At 51.8% G+C, this 26,179-nt stretch overlaps 2 protein-coding genes across 2 annotated transcripts in view; one reads left to right on the top strand and one right to left on the bottom strand.

The window, feature by feature from the left end:
• Positions 1–4,370, top strand: part of DLEC1 (DLEC1 cilia and flagella associated protein) — a 59,330-nt gene extending 54,960 nt beyond the window's left edge. Inside the window, exons 35-38 of the mRNA XM_074199256.1 lie at positions 340–501; positions 3,590–3,743; positions 3,961–4,078; positions 4,204–4,370. Coding sequence (XP_074055357.1) covers positions 340–501; positions 3,590–3,743; positions 3,961–4,078; positions 4,204–4,306 — 537 coding nt within the window. The 3' untranslated portion in view covers positions 4,307–4,370. The remainder of the gene's footprint in view (positions 1–339; positions 502–3,589; positions 3,744–3,960; positions 4,079–4,203) is intronic.
• Positions 4,371–4,596: 226 nt separating this feature from the next.
• ACAA1 (acetyl-CoA acyltransferase 1) lies at positions 4,597–14,487 on the bottom strand. The gene is made up of 12 exons (XM_074199257.1): positions 14,283–14,487; positions 14,109–14,202; positions 13,978–14,035; positions 9,648–9,727; positions 9,353–9,395; positions 8,571–8,669; positions 8,073–8,153; positions 6,477–6,667; positions 6,209–6,388; positions 5,886–5,941; positions 5,241–5,386; positions 4,597–5,112 (listed from the first exon to the last, which is right to left on the bottom strand). Exons 1-12 carry the CDS (start codon positions 14,466–14,468, stop codon positions 5,037–5,039), a joined length of 1,290 nt encoding a protein of 429 aa, XP_074055358.1. The 5' UTR covers positions 14,469–14,487; the 3' UTR covers positions 4,597–5,036.
• Positions 14,488–26,179: the final 11,692 nt, after the last annotated feature.

Raw genomic sequence — 26,179 nt, 5'->3', positions numbered from 1 at the left:
GGGGGGCAGGGCTCTTAGCCCAGGGCCATTGCTGACTTGCAGCAGTGTATGGGTATAGCTCCAGTGATGGCTCCATGGGCCTAGAACACAGCAGATGGCAGCCCCAGAAGGCTCAGGCAGCAGCAGGGCATCACTAAGGGCCCCTTCTGGCCCAGCTGGGCCTGGCCTGGCCTCCACAGGGAGGTGGTCCCACCCGTGTGGCTTCTCATGGGCCATGGGGGAATCCCTGAGCCCACAGCTGAAGACCCTGCCCCAAGAATCAGCAAAACCTTGGCAGGAGGGTAGAGGCCAGGAATGTGACGGCTCCATTGGTGATGAGGGGCAACTGTGTCCTTCCAGCTCGAGGTGTCCTTCTCCCTTTCTCTGGAGCTCCTGACGTATCAGAAGCTGCCGTCGGACCAGATGCTCCCAGGAGTGAAGATCATTCAAGAGGAGGATGGGGCCAAGAGGATGGAGTTCAGTCAAGAGCTGGTGTTGGAGTTCATGAATGGGACCACCCAGGCAAGTAGAGGGGAAGTCAGCTGGACAGTGGTGGTGTTTTTCTGGGAAGAGCAGCCACAAGACTTCGGAGACCTGTTCCATGTCACAGCATCCCAAAAGCTGTTCTGAGAGCACGGGCAAGGCCCTGGGCTGGGGCTGGAGACAGTGGACAGCTGACCCTTCTCTGGCCTCAGTGTGCTTACATTCCAAGGGGTCTGGGGCTGGAAGTCTGATGGGAAGAACAGTGTATGAACACAAGGACAGGGGTCCCCGAGACCCCAGGGCAGGACTGGGGCAGGACCCTGGCACTAGAGCAGCTGAGGAGTGGGTCCTGATCCCCTCCCCCCATGGCTCCCTGTAGCCCCTGGGGTGGGGGGGGCAGGGTAAGAAGGATGCTTGTGCCTGGCTGGTGGCCACTCTGAAAGGACAGCTGGCAAAGGAGATTTAAATTTTCAGGCTGTCTTCTCTCCCAACTCATCCCTCACCCCACCCCAAACCCTGAGAAAGTAAGAAAAACCTGTTAGAGCCCTGTATAGTTCAGCAGATCCCCAACTTGCCACGTCCAGTATGTGCATGTTGTGTCTTTGTATGAATAGTGTGGGGGGTGGGTATGATTGTGTCTGGTTATGTGGGTATGAGTGTGTGTGGGGGTGAACAAGTCCATTCACACTTTCCCTGGTGGCTTTTTGGCCAAGGCAGCTGGTGGAACCATAGTGAAGAAAGCACTGACTGCCATAGACAGCCCAACTCCTATTTTTCATTGAGACTGGATGCCGAAGCTTGGACTTTGTCATCTTCTGAGTGTGTTTTGATCCTCCACGGAACCAAAATAATTGTCTATGGTCAGGTTCTTTTTTTTTCTGTTGTTTACTCATTTCCCAGCCTTATGACCCTGGTTTTAACGCACTTGCCAACCTTTTGGGGTGTTTTTGGCACACCTACCCAGGGATCGATCTCAGTTCCTCCAAGGTCTTATGAGAGGCTCAGACTGTTCTGGCCTGTGCTCTACTGTGTGGAGACCACAAGCCCTCCCCTCTACCTGGAGCTGTGAGGAGGGTCACTGCTCCTCTCTATGTGGGTGTGCGTGTTGTGTCTTATGTATGTGTTGGGTGTGTGTGTGTGGGGGGGGTCCCTGCTCCTCTTTGGCAGTGTGGGGTCCCAGGCTGAACCTAGATGTGAGTATGGACAAAGCAACAGCGTCCTGTCCCTGGAATAGCAGAGACTGCGACAGTTCCCCTTCATCCCCTTACCATCTACGGGAAGCAGCTGCCGTGGCTCCCCGCTGGGTGGTCTGCCAGCCTGTTCCTGCTTGCCAGGGCAGAGTTGCACTGAGGCTCTGCACTCTCTCTGGCAGAATTTTTCAGCTGACCTTCCAAGTTGTCCTGGGTCTGGAAACTGCACCCACTGCCATGGACTCAGGTGCCCCAGGGATCCAGGAACCCCAAGGGCTGTTCCAGGAAGGCTGGAGCTCATTTGCTGCAGTGCAGTGTGGCGGGCTATGCTGTGGCCCCTTCCAACTCTGGTGGAACAAACTTTTCCCATGGATCTTACAAATTGTCTTGGGCCGGGGAGCTACTATACTTGGTCTTTCTGTGGGTTCTACCACGCTAGAATTTAGTTAAGAGTCATAAGACATTCAGAGTGACCTAGAAGAGAGCTTCTGGGATTTTCTGCTTCCACTCCACCATCTTGGACCCATTCTGCCCCACTTTGATATTTTTTAAAATTTTGAATTCCAAATGTTCTCCCTCCTGCCCTCCCCAACCCCATCCCTAAAATGGCTTGATAATCAGTAGGTTATAAATGTGCAATCCTGTAAAACATATGCCCATGTTAGACATGTTGTGAAAGAAGAAACAGATTGAAAGTGGAAAAACAAAAAAAAAGTTCAAGGTAATGAAAATAGTCAACTTTGAACTGCATTCAGATTCCGTGGCTTTTTCTCTAGGCATGAATGGCATTTTCCATCACAAGTCTTTTAGATCTGGCCTTGAGGGGAGCAAAGGCCATCCTAGTGGATCATCAACCAGTGTTGCTGATGACGTGAACAGTGTTCTCCTGGTTCTGTTCCCTTCAGTTTGTCCAAGTCTTTTCCCAGCGTTTCTGAACTCTGGCCATTGGCAATTTCTGACAGAACAGTCTTCACTCTCCATAACGCGTTCAGCCATTCCCAAAGGATAGGCACCCCCTCAGTGTCCAACTCGCGACCACCACAAAAAGAGCTGTCATACCCGTTTTTGACTGATTTCTTTAGGATACGGACCCAGGAGCTCTCGTGGCTCTAGAAGGGTTGCATCAGTTCATGACTGCCAGTAGCGTGTTAAGTGTCACGGTTTTTGGTGGGAGTTTGGTGAGAGACTGGGGGGCAAGGGACAGGAGGGAAGAAGTTAGAGTTGAGCTGGTTTACCACCTGGGAAAGCAGACAGGGCTGGGAGTTGTAGGATCACGACCTAGCGTCACCATCAGGTGCTTGTGAACATGGAACACGTGTGTTGCAGTCCCTAGTATGAGGAAAGCCCAGGGGCCAGGCACAGACCTCCCAGAGGGAGAGGCTAGACAACTCTACCAGATCCTTGATTGGGTGACGGCTTTGGATGAGGTGACCCTCAGAGGAAAGGTAATCGTGTGATGGGCTCAGAGGGAGAGCCTGGAAGCATGAAGAAACCCATCCCCAAACGGGGGGTTCAGCCAAACCTGGGGAGAGGGGAACTCTGCATGTCCCAGAGAAGAGTCTAGTTTTTGTTCTTGAGGCAAATAGGCCACTCAAGTTTGTTCAGTAAAAAATGCCGATTGGGGCGGCTAGGTGGCGTAGTGCATAAAGCACCAGCCCTGGAGTCAGGAGGACCTGGGTTCAAATCCAGCCTCAGACACTTAATAATGACCTAGCTGTGTGGCCTTGGGCAAGCCACTTCACCCCATTGCCTTGCAAAAAAAAATGCCCTGATCACATGATTGGAGAGGGGAGAGGCAGGGAGGCCAGGGGCCTAGGGAGGAGGTTGGCAGAGGTTAGGTCAGGGTGGTTATGGTGGGTTGGACGAGTCACGCGAGGGGCTGAGGCCTCCAGGGACCCCACCCTTTTCCCAAGCTGATGTGTCCACCTTGCCCACAGGTGGTGCCCCTCTTGGCCATTGTGGCCATTCCAGCCCTGCAGCTCTCCAGCAGCTGGGTGGACTTTGGTACCTGCTTCGTGGGTGAGACGTATACCCGAGAGGTCACTCTCCTGAACATGAGTCGCTGCAGGAGCCACTGGATGGCTTTGCTGGGTAAGACCAGGCGCTGGCCTGGGAACGACCTCCCTCGGGACCTGCGCTTGCAAGGGAAGGCTTTTTTCTAGAGCCTTTCTTTGGGTAAAGATGACAGAAGGCTGCCCTTGGGTGCCCAGGCTGTTCGGCAGCCATGGGGTGGGACTGGCAGAAGCCTTTTCCTCTGTCGGGGGGCTGCGCCCGGGAGGGTGAGCCCCACTGTTTCCTTGGAACACAGACCAGCAGGAGAGGCAGAAGGCCATCTTCCACATCTACCCGACCAGCGGAGTGTTGGAGGGTCGCCAAGTCAACTCACCTCCGACCTCCATGAGCCTGTGTATCCATTTTACCGCCAGGTATGCCTGGCTGACGGGAAGGGAAGGCTGCGGCCTGGGCCTTGATGCCACGTGCCCCCCCAGGGTCTCTCCCTCCCTCCCACTCCCCCTGCTGCCTGCTGATGGGCCGTCCCCTTTCCTGACAGTGACAGCGGTGAGTTTGAAGCCATCATGACGGTGCACGGAGTCCTGGGAGAAACCTGCCTTGTCCACGTGCGCGGGCAGGGTTCCTATGATGAGAAGTACTAGCCGTGGCTGTGGCCGGAGCCACCTGTGGCCCTGAGCACGCTGATAATAAATGCAGATAACTTCACCTGCCCTTCGCCTTCTCTTGGGGGGGAGGGGACAAGCTCATGTAGTCCTCACAACCTATAAGGTCAGTGCCATAATGATCCCTATTTTACAGATGAGGAAACTAAGGCAGACAGCAGGGAGGAATGAAGCCAAATTTGAACTCAGATCTTCCACTGGGAAGCTGCTCCTTGTCCAGGGCTTAATGGGTCACCCTCAGGCCAGATCCCAAGAGAAGAGACTGAGACTAGTCATTAAGGTTTATTGTTCTGATTAGAGATTTCAAAGAAAAAACACGGAGCCCCAAATGCCTGAGATGCCCCCCTTCTCTGCTAGGCCCAGTCTAGTCTAGAACATGAAGATGGGTCCTGGCCAGGAGCCCTCAGCTGGTGGAGAGATGGGGAGGGGGTGCTGAGGTAAAAACCGGGAACAAGTCGCAGGCCAGTGAACAGATCATGCTACTGGCTGTAATTTCAGTTATTTATGCAAAGAATACTTTAAAAAAGGCACAAGAGCTGGGGGGCTGCTGGTGCACCCCCAGATGAAGCAGCTGCTCTGCAGTCTGCTCCCAGCGAGGAAGGAAGAAAGGAAGGAGACGGATGGGGCAAGGGCAGCCGAGCGCCCCCCAAAACAGGAGGCCAAAGGCCAGGGTCTTGGCCCGGGATCCCCCTCACCCAGAGCAGAGGCCTCAGGGCCCCGGGTACTCAAAGACAGCAGCAGCTCCCATGCCAGTCCCAATACACATGGACACCACGCCATAAGCCCTATGGGAGGAGAGGGAGGGGGGTGGTGACAGCAGTCAGCATCCCCTCCTTCGTTCACCCTTTCCCAGCCCAGCCCTATGGGCCCCAGCCCCCTCCCCTCCCTCCTCCAGGCAGGCTGGGTCTCTCACCTCTTCCCCCTGCGTTTCAGCTCATTGAGGAGCGTGACCACCTGACGGGCACCGGTGCAGCCCAGCGGGTGGCCCAAGGCGATGGCTCCCCCAAGGGGGTTCACCTTCTCCGGGGGAATCCCCAGCTTCTCCACACAATAAGTAGCCTGGAAGGTCAGGGGAGGGGGAGAATCTTGGTCATGGACCCTGCCCCGGTGGGGGACATGGCAGGGACACGACAATAAATAGAAGAAACATCTCCCCCCCCAAAACCAAATCAGCTTCTGTGCTTGGGGGCAGTTTCAAGGAGTCTGACTCTCACACAGCTGGTGCTCAATAAATGCTTCCAGCAGCCTCCTGGCCAGAGTGCGAGGGATGGGCAGGCCCCAGCGCTCTTTAGTCACATGAGAGGGACTCCCAGGTGAGAAGGCTCCCTCCACCAGTGCAGGCTGGCACTGCTCTGTCACTTCCCAAGTCACAAGTGGCAGGTGTAGATATATCGGGGGAGGACTCGAACCCAAGTCTTTCTGATTTCTGGCCAGCTCTCCAACCCCCAGACCATAGTTAGCTCCCCACATCATCATCTTAAAAACATGGAATTTCCCACAAACGACTGGAGCCCCTGTGTCTGCGGACCCTGAGGAGTGGGGTGGGAGGGCACCTCACCTGGCTGGCGAAGGCCTCATTGATCTCAAAGATGTCCACGTCCTTCACAGTGAGCCCTTTGGGGGATGGGGAAAGCATCAGCACCAGAGTCTGCAGAGGACGCCCTGGCCCCCTCCCCACACCCCCCCAACCCAACCTGCGAGCATCCTGCCAAGGACACCGGGACACGGACGTCATCCCGACCCTCGGGGAGGGCATTGGGCCTGGGCAAGGAGGGGGTCAGTCCAGCAGCCTCCAGCCAATCTATGTCATCTCAACCTTTCCCCCTCGAACCCCTTGACACCCCTCACCCGGGGATTGGGGGGATGATGGCGGCCTCTCACCAGATTTCTGCAAGGCCACAGGAATGGCATAGGCCGGCCCGATGCCCATGACGTCAGGGGGCACCCCCACCACGGCATAGGCCCTGAGGATGCCCAGGATGGGGAGGCCTAGCTGCTCAGCTCGGGCCCTGCGAGCCAGCAGGACGGCAGCGGCTCCATCACTCACTTGGCTGGAGTTTCCTGAGGAAGATGGGGATGGAATGAGAGGTCACTCCAGCACCCGCAGGCCATGAGGCCACCTCATCCGCCAGCCACCCTATGTCCTCACCAGCGGTGGTGGAGCCGCCTTTTTTGAAGGCTGGCTTCAACTTGGCCAGGCCCTCCAGAGTGGTATTGGCACGGATCCCTTCGTCCTGGGTCACGGTGATGTGCTTCTCGTTGCCCTTGGTATCTTGGATGGTAGTCGTCACGGGCACAATCTCGGCTTGGAAGCAGCCCCGGCTCTGGGCCCTGGCTGCCCTGGTGCCACCGAAGGAACAAACACTTTATGGTTAGCTTGGGTCAGCCCCATGACACCCGGCCCTGACTGGAAACCAGTTGTTCTCAGGGAGCCTGGTGGGGGGCCCTCAGTGCCAGCCCTGCTCTTGGCCCTTCAGGAGCAGCCACACAGCCATCGACATCCAGACTTATTCCAGGCCTGAGGGGCCACAAAGGTTGAGGACACAATCCCCGTCCTCAAAAACAGGTGTCAGGGGCAGCTAGGTGGCGCAGTGGATAAAGCACCGGCCCTGCAGTCAGGAGAACCCAAGTTCAAATCCAGTCTCAGACAGTTAATAATTCCCTAGCTGTGTGGCCTTGAGCAAGCCACTTAACCCCATTGCCTTTAAAAAAAAAATACATTGAAAAAAAAGATGCCAGTCAGCCAGGGCCAGGCCTGTGGAACTGGGATGCTATGCTCTCTGGCAGACCTTCCCCAGCATCACCCTCTGTCCCCCCACTTCTCAGGGGCTCAAGACTCCAAGACTATGGATGAAGCCACAGAGGAAGGGTACAACCCCAGTAGGGTCGGAGCCTCTGCATGTGAAGGAAGGGAGGAGGACAGGAGCAAAGTGTGAGAAGGAAGGATTTGGGGTGGAGCCTGGGGGCCACAGGGAGAAACCAGAGGAGGTGGGAAGGCCGGTCAGCGACTGAGGAGAGGGGACGGCCGAGGAGGCGCCTAGAGGACGGCCATGAGGACAAAGGCCCTCTGTGTGCATGCCTTTCTGCCTGGGAGCCTGACTCCGTCCCCAGGCCTGGGCTGGGTGGCCACTGAGAAGGCACTCCTGCCCGGCCAGTCCAGAGGCCATACCCCTGCCGCTGGGGCACCAGCAGGGGTCCAGAGGACAGCCCAAGCCCAAGACAGCTGGCCACCAATGAGCTCCAGGGGTCTTCTGCAGGGAGAGAGCCAGTTTTGAAGAAGGAATGGGGTCTTTCTGGGCAGAGGTCCAGCCTGAGCAAAGGGATGGGGGTGGGCTGGCAAGGGGAGCCATCATGGCACATTCCTGAGTGATGTGGATGAGAGCAGGACATGGAGGGGCCTGCTGGGTGACCTCGGCCCAAGAGACTAATGTGAAAGCACGACTGTCCTCGTGGTTTCCAGCACATTAGCTGTGAGCAGGGAGGGCCAGGGACATCTGAGACATGTTCATGTTCCCCCGCCTAGGCTTCACAAGCCCCTCAGGGTCAGGCTCCCCATGGGTTTGGGATCTTGGCCCCAAAACCAGGGTGCCACCCTGCCTGGGGCTGTGGAGGCTGGCAGGGTTTGCCTACAACGGGCCCCTTCCCAGAGGAGATGATGGTCTGCCTGTCCCCCACCCTGCGAGCCGCTTCAGCCTGTCCGGCCAGAGTGTCCACCCCTAACCCATAGAGCCGGTCGCACACTCACTTCTTCTGTGAAGCCAAAGCAAACGCGTCCTGCTTCTCCCGGGAAATGCCAAATTGCTCAGCCACGTTTTCTGATGTAATCCTGAGATGCCAACAAAAGCAAAGGGTCAAGACAGGGAAGGCAGAGGGGCTCGGGAGGCTCAGCACCCTCCCCATCCTGCTTCCCCAGGGAAGTCCTGCCACCCCACCCCCAAAGGCCACCTGGACACAGAGGACACCAGGAGACTGAGGGACGCGGGGCTGGAGATAGCCCCAAGATCGGGCCCAGCAGAGATGCAGCCCCCCTGAACGTCAGCTGCAAGGGCACTCTGTAGGCAGGTGGGACCCCGGACAGGGCCCGTGCCCTTTTCAGCCCTTAGGCGGCCCCTCTGGGTGACAGGAATGATGCTAGTTCTCCTCTGGCAGCTCCCCCATGCCCACATGGAGACTGCGGTGCACCCCAATGCTGGTCCAGCCCCCCCCACCTCCGACCCTCAGCAGGGCAGGGGACAACACTCACCCCATGGGGATCAGGCAGTCTCTGGCCTTACTGTTGTCAACCAGGCGGGAGGTGATGTTGCCAGGGTTCCCCCGGTCAGCCAGTGACATGGACTCTACCCTGAACAGGAAAGAGGCGCCTCAAGTCCGGGCTCCCTTGGAGGGGCTGCCCCTGGTCACACCCTGATGTTTCTGCCTCCCGGCCCAGCTGAGGTCTTGGGGTCACCCAGTTGTCCCCCAGTAGCTGAGGTGAGGAAGGGGTGCCAGGGCCCAGAGGCAGCTGGCCAGGCCACAATCCTCCAGCAGCACAGCAAGAGCTGGGGAGAAAGAGAAGCTGCTGCCTCGCACGATGAGTTGGTTGAGGAGACAAAAGCCAGGCAGAGTACGGCACCCCCCGCCCCGGCCCACCTCTGGTCTCCTGCAGGCCCCAGAGTCATCTCCCTTTGGACACTCTGACCATTTCCCTTGGGGGGTGGTAATCTCCACCTGGCCACCCTGTCAATCATCCCTGTGTCGGGGCCAGAGAATGGGCACAAGTGGCACCCCCTTCCCAGAGCTCCTGCTGGCACTCCCCAAGCCAGCTAGCATTCAAGGGCCCACAGATTGTTCTAGCAAGAACAAGGAGGGAGGTGCAGAAAGCCCTAGAGCAGCCTCTGGGCAGGGGATGCAAGTGGGCAGCCTGGGTGCCCACTCAGGGAGGGCAGGGTCCCTCGTCCCAAGAGACCCTTTCACGGGGGCTCGGCCCGGAGGTGCGTGAGTTCACACACCAGGGAACATCCCCAGAAACAAGAGACAGATGCTTACCCACAAGCCATGCCGATGTCGTAAGCACCCTGGCGGATCCCACCTACAAGGCAAGTGGCTCCTGAACATCCTCACAGAGGGGTCCCCAGGGGCCCCCGGGGCTGGGCTGGGGGAGCGGTGCTGGAGTTTCAGCACTATGACAGCTTTCCATGAACTATTCCTTGGGTTCCCAGGAGACAAGGAGACCCAAACACAGAGGCACAAGCAGAGGCATCAGGGGCCACAGAGCAGGCTGCCAGAGTAGAGGAGCACAGCCTTGAACCCAGGTCTCAGTGCAGGCCATGCCTCGACTTACCTGCGATGTTTATCACAGCCTGCAGCCCTGAAGAGCACTGCCTGTTGACAGCAGACAAAGGCACCGTCTCTGGGATGTCACTGAAATAGAAAATGTGGCGAGTCTGCGCAGCTGCCACAGGAAAGACAGCGGCAGGCCAGAGGATCTCATATGGGCTGCGAGTCACTTTACTGGTCCTCGGGCAACCCCCGAGGTGGTCTTGTGGGGGGGGGGGGGGAAGAGGTGCTAAGCGGATGCTTATTAATCACTAACTCTACAAAAGGGCTTTGCGGCTTGGGTTTAGCCCAACCCTCCCTCTCACCTCCCTGGCTCCTGCGCACATACACGGGGCCTTCAACATTGATTCTCCCTCAGTTCCCCCATCACAGATCCTTCCATGAGTCCCCCTCCACTCAACCTCAGTCACAAAGAAGGCAGACAGCAAAAGAAAATAAGATGACAGTGGGGAAGAAAGACATAAGCCAGGCTTTTCTGAGGATGGGGTGGAACAGGAGCCCTCCATCTTGCCATCACCCACAGAGGGCCCACCTCCATGGTCAATAATTCTGAGATCCCCTGATCTGACCACAATCCAGTGGCCTTCTGCCTCACCCTCTGCCTTCCCTTACGTACCCCAAGTCTTTGTTCTGACCATTACCTCTAATCCCTGGACCATCAGATTCTCTGATCCCCTGGGGAGCCAGTTCAACCCTAAACTGTCCTCTGGAATCACTGGTCACCTTCTGACATCTTGGATTATGCCCCGCTGGGCCCAGCTTGGCTTACTCCCACCCTCCTCTGACCTCCCATGACTCCCTTCTAATCACTCTCTCACATGAGACCCAGTCTCCTATTCATGAAGACAACTGAGGCCATTCCCCAAGAGCTCCCTCTTCCTGCACCCCGAATCTTATGGAACCAGGAGGCCTTAACTCTCTCCCTCCATCCAGCTTACTGCAACACTGCCCCCCACTCACTCATTTCCACTCTCTCCTTCTCTACGGCCTTCCAACACACACCTGTACCCCCCACCCTCAGAAAACCCTCACTTGCATCTTTCTTCCCCACTATCATCCTATTTCTCTTCTGCTGTCTGCCTAGAAAAGTCCGCCAACAGGACTGTTCTCTCCTCTCCCTCTGGCTTCCAACCTCACGTTGCCACCCAAACTTTCTCTTGCCAAAGTAATTTGTTATGCAGTCACTTCTCAGGCTTTGTGAACGCAAGGATGACAGCACCCAGGCCCTTCGATCTGCCCCCATCTCTCAAAATCTATCCAAACTCACATTCACTGTTTCCATGACATCCTCTACCCATCTTAATTCTGTTGTCTTCAATTTTCCCCAGATATAGAATCTTTTCCACTGAGTCTTTTCTCATTAAATGGTCAAAGTATTTCAGCTTCAGCTTCAGTATTTGATCTTACACTGGATAGATAACCTGAATGAATTTCTTTAAGTATTGACTGATTTGATCTCCTTGGCCCAAGGGACACTCAAAAGTCTTCTCAGACCAATTTAAATGGGTCGATTCTGGGATGCTCAACTTTTCTCAGAGTCCAATTCTCAGTCATACATTATTCCTAGAAAAATCACAGCTTTCATTATATGGACCTTTGCTGGAAGGTGACGTCTCTGCTTCTTTAGTCTGCTGTCCAGATTTGCCAGTTTTCCTCCCAAGGGGCATGCGTCTTCTAATTTCATGGTTGCAGTCACTGGTGACACTGAACTTTGAGCCCAAGAATATAAAATCTAACACCACTTCCATTTCTTCTCCATTTGCCAAGATCATCTTAGCTTTTTTTAAAGGTTAAGCTTCAATCCAGTTTTTGCACTCTTAGCATTCATCTTCATAAACCTCGTCAGAAAGCTTCTTCAATTTCTTCCATCAAAGTGGAAACCTCTGCAGAGCTGGAGTCTGAATGCAGACCAAAGTAGACTATGTTCACTTCATTTTATGTTTTTATTCTTCTCATGATTTGGGGGGTTTTGGGGTCCTTTTGGTCTGATTCTTCTTTCATAGCATGAGTAATATGGACATATGTTTAGCATGATAATACATGTATAATCTGTATCAGATTCCTTGACTTCAAGGGGAGGGAAAGGAAACAAAAGGAAGGAGAAAAATGTGAAACTCAAAAATCTATAAAAAAATGAATACTAAAAACCATTTTTACATGTAATTAAAAAACTGCAACAATGTCCAATTATTATTAACTCTGATAGACTTAGCTCTCCTTAACAATAGAGATCAAAGACAATTCCAAAAGACTTGTAATGGAAAATGTCATCCACATTCTGAGAAAGAACAGTGGAGTCTAAATGAAGATCAAAGCAGATTATTTTCGCTTTTTTAAATTTGTCTTTTCTTTCTAGCAATTTTTTTCCCATTCCGACTCTTCTTTCAAAGCATGACTAACCTGGAGATAGATGTAAAATAATTGTTATATGTATTACCTTTACCAGGTTACATGCTATCTTACAGAGAGGGAAAAATGGAGAAATCTTTACAAAAATGAATGTTGAAAATTATCAATTAGGAAAAAATTCTTTTTAATTTTTTTCAAGTTTTTTTTTTGCAAGGCAAATGGGGTTAAGTGGCTTGCCCAAGTCCACACAGCTAGGTGACTCCAAGGCCGGTGCTTTATCCACTGTACCATCTAGCTGCCCCCTTTTTAATTTCTTAAACACATATGTTGATTGATAATAAAGATGAAAACCCATTTCTATACAAAAGCCAAAAGTTTCTATGCTGCTGATTCTTTCCTCCTCTGCCTTAACTAAGCAAACCAATTTATTTGCCTTCATTATCAACTCTTACTTAGACTAGGTCATATCTCCTTAAATCCATTCCAAATCTGCTTCAAAATTTGCTATGCCTACACCCCATGAAATGTTCTGCAATTAATGTTAAGTCAATTCCCAAAAGAATTCCCTGATCCTAAGAGCAGCAGTTTTTCTTTTCCCTTCTGTCTATACTCCAAGCCCCTTCTATCACAGGATTTAGGAGGTTACAGAAAAAAAAAAGCAAAATGAGGCTCCTAAGACAGATGAAAAGCCTGAACTATATCCCTCACATAGAAATGATCCCATTCATCATGTTCGAAGCTTTTTCCTTTGATAAGTAAATTAGAAACCAGGGGAAAGATTCTTGCTTGGTGGGTGGTAGATTCTGGTATCTCCTATAGCACAGGAGGAAGGACAATCTCCTCCACCCAGGGTCCTCTTCTCTATTGGTGATCCTTGATCTCATTCAAGTCCCAGATTTAATTAACTTTTCTAAGCTGATGAGCTTCAAATCTACCTATGTTCCTAAATGCTCTGTTGACCTCAAGTCTTTTATCTCCAACTTCCTTTGAACTGTCTCAAAGTCCAGTAGACATCTTAAATTCAGCGTGACTAGTATGAAACCTATTTTCTTTTTCCCAAACCGCTGCCCTGTCCCCTTCCTCCCATTAGTAAAGGGTAAGGCCATGCTCCTGGACCCCTGGGGCTCCCATTACCTCTCACTTTCCAGTAGCCAAGCTGTGATCCTGCTGACTCCACCTGCTAACCTATCCCTCTCCATCACACCTCCGACCTGCCCCCACCCAGTCCAGACCTTCATGGCCTTGCCCCGGCCCAGGGCAATAGCTGGGGGTGGTCCGTCTGCCTTGGGGTTCCCCTCCTGCTACAGTCCGTTCTCCTCTCAGCCACCCAAGTGGTTTTCCTAAAACACAGGTCTGAGCGCATCACCCCTTGACTGGGCAAACTCCAGGCCGGATACCAGATCCCGTGTGGTTCTCCAAGCTTCATCACATCCCTCTTGTAGTTCCACAGCCAGTGATTCTGGCCTGCTCACAGGCCCTCTAAGATGGCCCTTCACGTCCCTGCCCTGGTCACTCTCCCTGGCAGCACTCCTCATCCCTGTCTGCAGACCTCCCCGTTTTCCTTTAGTCCGTCAGGACCCCCTTATCGGTGGAGTCCTCGGGCCGCCCGAGCCCTGGGCAGCCGGCCCGAGCCCTGGGCAGCCGGCCCGAGCCCTGGGCAGCCGGCCCGAGCCCTGGCCGGCCTGCACAGCCGGTCCGGGGCCCCCAGGGAGGGCTGCGCGTGCGCAGAAGGCGGGGTGCCGGGTTCAAGTCCCGGCTCCTAGCTTCTCCGGGCTGCCTTCTCCATCAGTACAGGGGGCCCCCGGGATGCCCCCCAGCTCTCGGCCCGGGCCGGGGGCACAAAGGCTGGCGGAGGCCGGAGCTGTTGGCCAAGAAGCCCCGGACCCGGGCAGAAGGCAGCTGGCCGCGGCTCTGAGCCGGGCGGAGGCCGGGGGCAAAGGGCAGCGGCCGGGCGGAGGCCGGGCGCGGGGCGGGCGCCCCCTTACCTGAGGAACTGGGCGATCCTGGCCATGACGGCGCCGGCCCCGGGCTGCAGCACGTTCCCTGCGGGCGGAGGGGCGGCTCAGGCGCTGCGGGGCGCCCCCCGCCCCGGCCCCGCCCGCGGCCCCCCACTCACCCACGCAGATGTCGCCCAGCGCGCCGGGGGGCAGCCCCACGTCCCGCAGCACGGCGGCCAGCACGGCGGCCAGCAGCTCGTCCGGAGTCGTGTCCTGCGGGGCGAGGAGGGGGTCAGGCCCGGCCGGGGCGGGGGGCGCCCGGGGCGGCCCGGGGGAGACCCGGCCCGGCCTACCTTGAAGCCGCCGCGGCCCGCCCTGCCGATGGCCGTGCGCCGCCCGTGCACCACCACCACGTCGTCGTCGGCCGCGGCCGCGGGGCCCGCGCACGGGGCGGCCTCGGGGGCCCAGGCCGCCCCCCGGGGCCCCGCCGCCTCGGGCCGGCCGGACAGGTGGCCCAGCACCAGCTGCAGCCGCCGCATCGCCGCCCGACTGCGGCCGCCCGCCCGCCCGCCGAGGCACTTCCGCCCGGGGGCCCGCCCCGGATGGACCCGCCCCCGGATGGACCCGCCCCCTGCGGACACTTCCCCCCCCGCCACACTTCCGCCCGGGGGCCCGCCCCTCCGCCACACTTCCGCCCGGGGGCCCGCCCCTCCGCCACACTTCCGCCCGAGGGGCCGCCCCCCCGCCACACTTCCGCCCGGGGGGCCGCCCCTCCGCCACACTTCCGCCCGGCCCCGCCCTCCGCGTGACGTGGCCTCGGGCCGAGCGAAGCCTCTAGAAGAGGGCCTCAGCCCCGCCTCCTGGCCGCCCCCCAGCTTCTCCGGCTTCTCCCAGTTTCGGGTTCAGCAAAGGCCCCGCCCCCGCCCCCCCAGCCGGGGCGCCCCTCACGCGCGGGGCTGGGGGGACACTGAGCCGCCCCCACGCTCCGCCCTCGGCGCCGCCCGCCCCCCAACGTTCCCCTTAGGTCTGGCGCCATCCCGAGGTGCCTGGGGCCGGATTCCAACTCGGCCGGCGCCTTGACCTTGGCCACTGTCAGGCCCCGGCCCGGCCGCCTTGCCCTCGGCCCGCCCGCCCTGCTGCAGGCCCTCGGCCCTCCCGCACTTACGTGAGTCCGCCGGAGTGCGGCAGAGCCCCGGGCCCAGCCCCCTCGCCCTCGCCCCCCAGGGGCCGGGCCACTGCCCGAGGGCCGCCGAGGCCTCTGCCCCCATCGCCCCCCGTTACCTGCGCTGTAAAGCTTCTGGGACGGCACGCCGCCGATGGGGCCGACTGCAGAGGGGACGGCCAGGATAGGAGGGGCGAAGGCCACTCTCCCTCTCCAAGCTAAAGGCTCACCTCCGACCGAATCGGCCGAGGAGCGGCTCTCGGGGCAGGTCCAGTCTGCTGCTAGCTCGGAGGGGAAGCTGAGCCAACGCACAGTGGGCCATGGTGGAGCTCAGGAGTGGGCGCCTTTCAGAGATCTGGTGGGCAGCCTACAGTGGCTCATCCGGGCGAGCACTCACAAACACCGGGACGGGTTTGGCAAAACGTGGGGAAATACAGAAGTGCTTAGTGAAAAGAGAACTCCCAGGGTTGACCAGCAGGACAGTTGACTCATTTCTAAGAAGGCAGCCTTTCATTCCATCAAAAGTAAAGCAAAGCTTCGAGAGACGCAGGACGCTCAGCTCAGTAAGAAGGCAGATGAAATCCAGCTAAACCAAATGCCAAAGACATATGGTGCCTCTCAACTACTCAGTACTGATAGGGCCACACCAATGAGCAACAGGGACGTGATCCTAGAGAGACTGGCTGAACACTTCCAGTGTTCTTAACAGCCCATCATCAATCAATGCAGAAGCCATTGATCATTTACCTCAAGTTGAAGTCAATCAGTCCCTAGTTGAACCCTGATTGAAATTTTCCAGGTTATACAGCAAAAAGAGGTTACTCCCCCAAGAATTCAAGGATGCCTCCATCATTTATCTCTAAAAAGGAAGTAGAATGTCCTGCGTAATCACAGGGGCATTTCTCTTTTAGTCATTGCTAGTAAAATTCTTGCCAGAGTCCTCAATAAATAGGCTGATCTTTCACCTCGAAGATGGTCACCTCCCTGAGAGCCAGGGTATCTTCAGAAGGTTCGGGGAACAGTGAACAGTTAATATGTTGTTTGCTGTCAGAAAACTCCAGGAAAAATGCCAGGAACTGAACAGAGGTCTGTCCAAGGCCTCTGATATCATCACTTGGGAGGGTCTATGAAAAATTAGGTCAACATTTCATTATCTGCAGTTCATACATGTCATATGATGGTATGCTTGCTTGGGTTCCGGATAGTGGACAATGCTCTCAAGATTTCCTGATCACCCATGAAGCAAAACAAGGATGTGTCCTTGCTCCCATACTTTTTAGCATGATATTTTCAGCCATGTCATCAAATGCCTTCACTGAGGATAAACATGGTCTCAAGATCACCTGCCACACTGATGGCAAATTCTTCATCTTGAAAAGGCCACCAACCAAGACCAAAGTGGAGGCAGTATTAATGCAGGATCTGTTTGCAGAAGATGATGTGCTCAGTGCAGCCTCTGAAGCTGAGATACAAGTCTGAATTGATTTTTTGCAACTTGTGTTCTTTTAGTTCTAACAATTAACACCAAGAAAACCCAGATGATCCATCAGCCAGCACCACACCATCCATATGGGGAACCATTAGAGTACTGTGGAAATGTTCACTTACCTTGGCAGAGCTAGCTCAATATATGGGAGGCTCCAAAAGAAAGTATGGGAGAGAAGAGGTATTAGACTGAAACTTGTTCTGAAGCTCACCTGGCAAATCATCCCAGGCACTGAGGTCTTTTCTCGGCTAAACTACCGAGCATCCCAATATTACCACAGAGAATGCAACTATAATGGAATGGGCACATTGTTAGAATGCCAGACATACACTTGCCAAAAAAAGCCTAATTTATGGAGAACTCACACAAAGTAAGAACTCACAAAGGGGTCAGAAGAAGCAATACTGAGATTCCATTTTTTTTTAGATTTTTGCAAGGCAAATGGGGTTAAGTGGCTTGCCCAAGGCCACACAGCTAGGTCATTATTAAGTGTCTGAGGTCAGATTTGAAATCAGGTCCTCCTGACTCCAGGGCTGGTGCTGTACCACTGTACCACCTAGCCACCCCAATACTGAGACATACTGAAGGTCTCTTAAGAACTTTAGAATTGATTGTACAACATGGGAGATGCTAGCACAGGACCACCCAGCATGGTGTACCCTCATCAGTGAGGGGCCTGTACTCTATAAGGAAGGCAGAATGGAAACAGCTCAAAGGAAACGTGACATCCCTCAGTTTAGAGTGCAGCCCACACCAGGTGTTCACAAGGACTGTGTGCACCCCACCTGTGCCAAAGCATCCCGAGCTCATATTGGTCTGATCAGTCAGACACATTGTTAAGTCATCTCTAACAGTGATGTCATTTTGGTCTTCTTCAATAATGAAGGACAAGAACCAACCAATAGTTTACACAAGAGGAACTCTTAAAAAATGATTTTATTTTTTCAGTCACTCACAAATCTGCTTTCTCTCCCACCCACCCCAACCACCCTCCTCCCCCACCTTTTCATTAAGAATGAAAGAAAAACAAGGTCATCATCAAACAAAACCACTTTCTACACTGGTCATGTCCAAAAACTCCATGCTTCCATCTGCCCTCTATCAGGTGGACAGCAGAACCCATCAGGAGTCCTCTGGAACTCTGGGGATTTAGTATTGATCAGATTGGCTAATTCTTTCAAAGTTGTTTTTAAAGGATCAAATGAGGTATTTGTAAAGCACTTGGCACATCCCAGCACAGTGGGAGCTTCATGAATGCTTATTCCCTTCCCCCAAATGTTCTCAGGATTCTGCTTACCAAAGTCTTCCCCAGTTTTTCTCAAACTATGATGCTCCTCATTTCTTACTGCACCATAGTATTCCATCACAGTCAGATACCATTGCTTGTCTATCCATTCCCTAATTGAAGTGCATCCTCTCCCTATTCTTTGCCACCTCAAAAAGAGTTGAAAATATTTTTGTACATCATTAGTTTGACTTAGGACCAATCCCTCCCATGGTCTACTCTCCCTCTATTTCCCTCTTTTCCCTTCTTATTGGGGAAGGGAATGCCTTTCCGGACTGATTCTGTGTTTGGATTTGATTTTTCCATCCTGGTTTTAGATGAATGAAGTTCAAGGGTTAGCCACCTCCCCCCATGTATAGTGAGCCTCTTGTGTTCCCCATCCCCCAGTGTATTTCTTTCCTTCTCTCTCCATCTTCTCTTAAGTCATAAGAGAACCCCTAACAGAACCCCTCCCAGACCCTGTCTCATGATGCTCTCCAGATGATGAGAGGGTTCCAAGGGGACACATGGATCATCTGTCCATATTAGACTCCCTGTTCAGATGCTTGTGATTTCTGACTCATGTTCATCTTTTCATGTTTTTCTTCACTCCTGTCTTTGCACTGCAGAGTTTCTAGGCTGCTCTGGTCTTTTCATCAGGAAAGCCTGGAAGTCCTTGATTTCATTTAAGATCCATCCCCCCCCCCCCCCATAGAATTATACTCCGTTTTTCTGGTTAAGTTAATCATAATTGGGGGGGGGGGGCAGAGAAGTATGGCAGAGTGGTAGGAAAGAAGGCAGTGAGCTCCACTCCACAAACTTCTCCAAACAGATCTAGAAAATGCACCAGACCGGAGCCTGATGGGGAAATCCAGAAAAGGCCACAGGGAGTCATTGGTCTAGCCCAGGTCAGCATAGGGAGATGGGTGGGGATGTCTGTGGACACTGGGGACAGGTTTAGGTCAGAAACACTCCAGTGGCCCAGGAGTCCACAGTGGGACACTGTGATAGAGAAGTGTGACAACCAGCAGGCAGGTGAGAGATCCAGGGAGGACTGAGAAGGGGACCATTAAAGGGGAGTGGCACTCTGAGCGGAGAGGCCCTGCACCCCTAAAGGAGGAAGCTCAGAAGCCAGGAGCAGCCATCTGGCTCAGACCTCAGGGACAACTTCTATCTCAGACCAAAGGGGAGCTCCAAACCAACAGAGACCCCCAGCTGACTTGAGTCCAACACCAGTTTATTGGTGCTCTGACCAAAACACTGGTCCTCAGACTGTGGGCTGGCAATCAGACACCACCCTGGATAAAACCACTTTGGGAGCACTGAAAGCTGATGGGTCCCCAGCCTGAATAACCCAATACACAACACCGTGAGAAAGCAGCAGACTCCTAGCCCCAGACCTAACCTCCACAAGTGCTGATACTGAGTCCAAAATCAGGGTGTAGGCTGACAAACAAGGAAAAAAACATACCATGAAGAGAGATTACAGTGGCAGGGACACCAGTCGGGGCACAAACCCAGAAGATCCACAAGCAAAGCCTCAGAGAAAAACACAGCTTGGGCAAAAATTCTATTGGAGTCCGAGAAAAGATGAAGATAAAAGAGTTTTAATTTTTTTTAAGTTAAACAAGTTAAAACAGGAATGCAAGGAAAAAACTGGAAAAGGAATAGAGCTATAGAAGAAAGAACTGGAAAGAGAATGAACAGCTTGTTGCCCAAGCAACAAAAAACAGTAAGTTAGAATGAGCCCAGCAGAAAACGATTATATGAGGCAACAAATAATACTAAAATAAAGTCAAGACTGAAAAAAATAAAAAGATATTTCGTAGTAAAAATAATCTAAAAAATAGATTTTTCCATAAAAGACTTTTTTTTGGCAAGTGTATTTTTGGCATTCTAACAATGTGCCCAGCCTACAGTAGTTGCACTATCTATAGTAAAGTTGGAAAAATAACTAACCTGAAGAACATCTATTTAAGACTCATGGGACTACCTGAATTCCATGTCCATAAAAAGAGACTAGACAACCTATTGCAAGTAATCTTAAAAAAAAAAAAAAAAAACCTGCCCAGATTTCTTAGAACCAGAGGGCAAAAAGGAAATAGAATCTGACAGCCATCTCCCAAAAGAACTAGAAAATGAAAACTCCAGAAACAACACAGTCAAAATCTAGAACTTTCAGGTTAAAGGTTGCTGCCGGCAACCAGAAAGAAAAGATTCAAGTCTTCAGGAGCCATTTAGTAGGCACTACTGTAAAGGAGCAGAGAACTTGGATTTCTATTGCAGAAGGGGAAACATAGGGATTATGACCCATAATAACTTGCCCAACAAAATGGAGTATAACACAGGCCTTCCCAGCTTTCCTGATGAAAGACCAGAGCTATGTAGGAACTCTGAAGTTCAACCACAAGGGGTAAAACTATCATGAAAAAGTAAATACAAATTAAAATCATAAGAGATTCAATAAGGATAAACTTTATATTTAAAATATGGGGAAATGCTACCTAGGATCAGTCTTCAGGGGTTTCTAAGGGAGACTGAGACTAATAAGGCCTGCCAGTGATTCAATCTATCAATAAACATTTATTAGACACCTACTATCTGCCAAGCTCTGTACTGTGTCAGAGATGCACCATTACCTCTGCCCTCCCAGAGCTTACAATCTAAAGGGGGAGATCATATACAAACAAATATGTACAAAGCTAGCTAACTACAGAGAGTCCTAAACAGAGGGCAAGTGTGAATTCAGAGAAAGTGTTCCTATACAAACTAAAATGTTGGCTGTCACTTAAAACCAGGAGTGTGGGGGGCGCAGAGAGTGGTCCAGGTATGGTCTGCATGAGTGGATCCAAGAGCTCCAGTCTTGTTTGTGGAACAGGCCAGTGTCCCTGGGGAAGGAGGAGGGAATGAGGCCCAGCAGGGTGTGCAGGGCTGACAGGGGCACCCACTGGAGTTGCTTGAGTAGAGGGAGACAGTCAGATCTGTGTTTTGAAAAAATCACTTTAGTGGCTAAAAGGAGGATGTAACCTTAGAGTGGGGAGGAGACTTGGGTAGCAGCTATTCAACTGTGAGGCTGAGGGCCTGCAGGGTGGACAAATACTCAAAGGGGAGATCACTGCCCTTGACAACAGTTTGGTCTTAAAGAAGGAAGAGGGAAAGAGAATGAGCTCTGCTTCGGTCAGTTTGAATTGTTTACTGGACAACCAGTTCAAGATAGCAATCTGACTTCAGATACAGGATTGCCTAAATGAGTGACCTTGGACAAGTCACTTAACTCCATTGCCTTAAATAAATAAAAAAAATTAAAAAGCCATTGAAGAGGCATCTCTGCAACAAAAAGAGCTCAAGGCAGGAAAAGCACAGACATGGGTCACCAATTACAGGGGAGCTGAGGGAGATTGCCAAGAGGAGAAAAGGGGAGGTCGAGACGACTCAGGACAGAACCTTCTAGGAAAACCATAATTGGTGGGTGTGAGCTAGAGAGGGGTGTTTGGGGGGGAACAGAACAAAGTCGGGGAAGGGATCACAGGACCAAAGGTTACAGAGAGGTGAAGGAGGAGGATGGAGTCCTTTGGATGTGGCAGTGAGAAGGTCATCAGTAAGCTGGGAGAGGGCAGTTCTGATGGATGGAGGATAAGGTCAGAAGCCAGACTGTAAGGGGTTGAGAAGAGAAAGACAAGAGAGAATATGGAGGCCTTTATGGTAACCACTCGTTTGGGAAAGGTTAAGTATAAAGAACAAAAGAGATATAGGATGTTTGTGGGGATGGAAGGGTCAGGTGAGGGTTGTTCTAGGTTGGGGAGACAGTAGGGAAGTGTCAGATTGAAAATGTGAGTGAGGACTTGAGGGGGCAATCGGGAAAAGAATGAAGGAATGGGATCAAGTAGGTGGAGGGGTTGGCATTGGTCAGAAGTAAGACCACCTCATCGGGTGAGACAGGGTGAAGTAAAACAGAAGGGTCTGAGTAATAAGAGGTAAGAGGGGAAGGGGGGGAACCCACAGCAAATGGCCTCAACTTGCTCTGTAAAATAGGAGCCAGATGCTCAGCGGAGAGGGTTGGGGGAGGGTAAACTATGAGAGGTTTGAGGAGGGAGAAGGCTTGGAGGAGCTGCTGGGAAGAATGGGAGCAAGTTGATAAAGGGGTGCAGTAGTATTGCCTAGCAGCCGGGTAACATGAATTCATTGTGGACTCTATCAAAACAGCTGGGTGATGGTCTCCACCTTCCTTCAAAGCACATGAATCTATTGGCTCAAAGACGATCAATAGTGGGAGTGAATAAAGCTGGGACCTGGGTGGATATAATCAACAATTTAAGGGGCCAGGGATTCAAGATAAGGGGAGAGTGTAAAGTTAAATAATGGTTCACCAAAGAAACAAAATGAGAAGAGAAGTGAGGGGTGAAGAGATTAGCAGTCATGCTGTGGATGAACAGGCTTATGTAAGGGAAGGCAGAAAAGGAGAAAAAGTCAAAAAAAAATGTTCAATTTGTTAGGGGAATTAAGAATTCCTGACCATGGAGGTTGTGGACTTGTGTCTGAGGGTAGGTGAAGGAGTAGCTCATGGATGAGTATCATTCCTTATGTCCACGTACTCTAGGCCAAGGGCAAAGGTCAGGAGGAAAGAAAACCTGTAAATCTATTAAACTAATTAAGGAAAAAAGGGGAGCAACCTGATGAGGGGAGGGGTCTGGTAAATAGCTCCCAGGTTTGGACATGAAGAGCATTAAGCTCCAAGCAGAGGTCACTGCTGATAAAGGGAGAGAACTTGGAAGGGTGGCCATGGGGAACAGTGTCCTGGGCACAGCCGCTGCCATCAGTGCTGGGAAGAAGGGTGTCCTCAGGGCCGGCTAGGTGGTGCAGTGGATAAGAGCACCAGCCCTGGAATCAGGAATACCTGAGTTCAAATCTGACCTCAAACACTTAATAATTACCTAGCTGTGTGGCCTTGGGCAAGCCACTGAACCCCGTTGCCTTGCAAAAAAAAAAAAAAAAAAGGATGTCCTCTGGGGGGGAATCAGGAGGTTTAGGACCAAGGAAAACTGTTTTCTGGGAACATTCACATTCTAGGTGAAGTCAGAAAGCACCGCTGAGCAGAGAGTGGTGGGCTTGGAGTTGGGAAGTTCATATCTGGTCTCAGTCACTTTCTAGCTATATGACCCTGGGCAAGCCACTTCACCTCTGGGGGATAACAGCAGCACCTGCCTTCATGAATTCTGTAAGGATTAATTTAGATAATATAATGTGCTTAGCCTCGGTTTCCTTTTCTGTAAAATGAAAACAAAACACTCCAGTATCTTTGCCAAGAAAAGCCAGAATGGAGTCATGAAGAGTTCAATATGATTTGCAGCTAAACCACAAACATGCTTCAGACAGTGCCTACTGCACAACTAAAAAAAGTTAGCTCATCAGCATCATGTATTAATGATCTTACAAGAAAATAGGAATATACTGTAAGGGGAAGGGAAAGGAAGGTTTAGGGAAATCATCTCCTATCATCATCAGTGTTCCCCTGTTGTTGTTTGCCCTTTGTCCTGGAGGATTTGGGGGTCTCCCCCACATCAGGCACAAATGAACATTTGGAGTGGATGCTGGGTGGTCCCGGGTCAGGGTTTCCACCCGACTTTCAGAGTGCATTGGTAGTGCTTCTGACCTCCACAGGAACACCTGCCTCGGACAAATTCTCCATAAAATCATTTTTAGACCCAAATCCACTGGGTATTCACACAACGGAATCAGACATCAGACTTGTGCTCCCCACAGGAATGTTGGAATGACCTCAGGGTCCAGAGCCTTGTCTGACCAGGTGATTCTCACAATCTTCCTAAGACAATTCATTTGGAAATGATTGTTTCCTGGCACGGCGCTGCTCTAGGCTTCACCAATATCATAGACCTTCAGTTGTCTCTCCAAAAAACTGAGATAGTTCTGGCAGCATGTGCATCAACCTCATCATTTATGAGTACGTTCCTGGAAAATAGACTTTTTAGGTCAGGTCAAGTGAACTTATCCTCAGCTTTAGAATTTCTCCATTTGCTGGAATCCACAGTTCCACTATGGATGCTGCTCTACTGGCCAATCAAAACCCTGTTTCCTTGGTGTTGATGGTCAGTATGAGGGTTTGCCAAGTGCTTTACATGGCTGATCCATCTTTGGTGTGTCCACCTGTCACTATCACCCGTGGCTATTCGATTAGATATTTATACAGTGAGGAGGGGACAGGAGAAGCAGCTGACACTTGAACCCCACTCTCATCTGACATGGTCAAAGGAGGGAAGATCGAGTTGATGGAGAAATGCATTTCACTCAACAGGAAAATAAGAGGGGAAGAAGAGAAGGGCAACTTATGGCAGTATTAGCTCCATGTAAAACAAACCCCCCCCCCAAAAAAAAGATGTATGGAAATATTATTGCTCTTTTTGAAGTGGCAATCTGAGGGGGTGCCCTATAATTGGGGAATAGCTGGACAAGTTAATGGTATCGGAATATAGTAGAATACTATTGTACTGTAAGAAATGATGGAGATTGTTTCAGAAAAATCTGGAATTTTATTAACTGATGCAGTTAAGCGAGCAGAAGTAGGAAAACAATTTTTACAAAGCAACAATATGGTAAAAAGATGATTCTAAGGGAATCAAGACTTAAAACTGGTTTGATCACCAGCTGATTCCAGAGGACTCATGATGAAATCTGCTACCCACTTCCTGCCAGAGAGGGGAGGGTCTCAGAGGGCAGAAGACAGCTGGACTTCAGTGTTATTTGCCTATGTTTTTCTTTCCGAGTTGGGGTAGGAAGGAGAGAAGGGAGATGTTTGTGTATTGGTTGAGCCATGGCTTTCCATCAGCCCACTCTCATGTCTTCCAGGTACTCCATGATTCCTTAGCAGAACTGTCACCTTACTGAAGGTGTGAACATAAAAATGATCAGTACAGCACCCCTTGTTTCTGACAGGAGCAAAAGCTGTGGCCAGGCCTTCATTGGACGCTCTCTCCACTGAGAAGACATGCTGATTTGAGCTTTCTCTGTCTTCATCAAAGGGACCCAAACATTAGCAGGCGTGGAACTGAGCCTGTGTTTTCACAGATTCAATGACTACAAGTGCTACATGCTGATCCAGGCCATGGGTTTTTCAGGATTCTTGGCAGTGTGAAGTTGAAAGGCTCAAGACACCCTGTCCTCTGCAGTAGTCTGTTCTCAAGGTCTCTACAGCTCAATATCCAGGAAAAATCCCATTTGGTAGGGCAGCTAGGCAGCACAATGGATATAGGCAGTGCTGGCCCTGGAATCAAGAAGACCTGATTTCAGATCTGGTCTCACTGTGTGACCCTGGGCAAATCAATTAACCCTGTGTGCCTCAGTTTCCTTATTTGTAAAACAAGATGGAAAATACCACTCCAGTACCTTTAACAAGAAAACCCCAAAAAGGTCACAAAGAATCAAACATAACTGAAAAACAACTAAACAAAATCAGCAACAACCCATGTGATCAGACTACCTCAGCCTTTCAGTAGGATGAAGGGATTCTGCCTGTGTAGATGGTCTGTTACAACCAGGATATCGTTCAGATTCTTCTCTTCCAGAAAGAGTCAATATTTGGTCCGCCACAAGGCTGCCAGGGATCCTTGTGCTTTCCTGCCAAAGCATCAGGCCCAAGTCTCCTGTTTTTAATAGACATTTGCTAACAAAATTGAGTCAGTCAAATCTCTTCCTTACTAGGTTGCCTCCTCTCATGACCTCCATGTCCAAATCAAGGAATCATGACAGGAAGAACCAAAGGTCTGGGATGCCAGTATCCTTTTCATGGCATCATTCATAATTCATTGCAGTCCAATATGGCACTCCATCACACAGTTCTTCAACTTCAACCACAGTCCTAACAGTAAAATCATCTCCAGAGACAAACCTTAAGGATTTTTCTTGCTTCTTGAATGGTAGGACTTCATCTCTGAGCTGCTCTCGTTATCAGTCATCCAAGGACAACTGAAGTTAAGAGGAGGCGGAATGAACCCAAGTTCACCCATAGAGGACATGACCCTAGAACTTCTGCCTCAGTTCCTGGGGCCTCTATACCCTGGAAACAACCTCACCTTGAAACGTCTCTCAGTTAAGCTGGCACACCTTCCTCACCGACGAGGTCCTTCTGGCGCTTCCACTTTGTGGAGGGGTCCAGGTCAGTCGGCCTTCATTCTCCTCTAGGCTGCATTCCGGACCTTCTGGGCACCTTCAAACTTCTGCCCTTTTTTACAACTGTCTTCCCCCTCCTCAGACTGCAGCTTCCTTGAGGGCAGAGACTCTTTCTTTTTTGCTTTTAATTCTACCCACAAGGCCCAGCTGAGTATCT

This window comes from Macrotis lagotis, chromosome 8 (assembly GCF_037893015.1).
Source record: "Macrotis lagotis isolate mMagLag1 chromosome 8, bilby.v1.9.chrom.fasta, whole genome shotgun sequence".
In the NCBI taxonomy this organism is placed as follows: Eukaryota; Metazoa; Chordata; class Mammalia; order Peramelemorphia; family Peramelidae; genus Macrotis; species Macrotis lagotis.
This window is presented reverse-complemented; position numbering and strand designations above follow the sequence as displayed.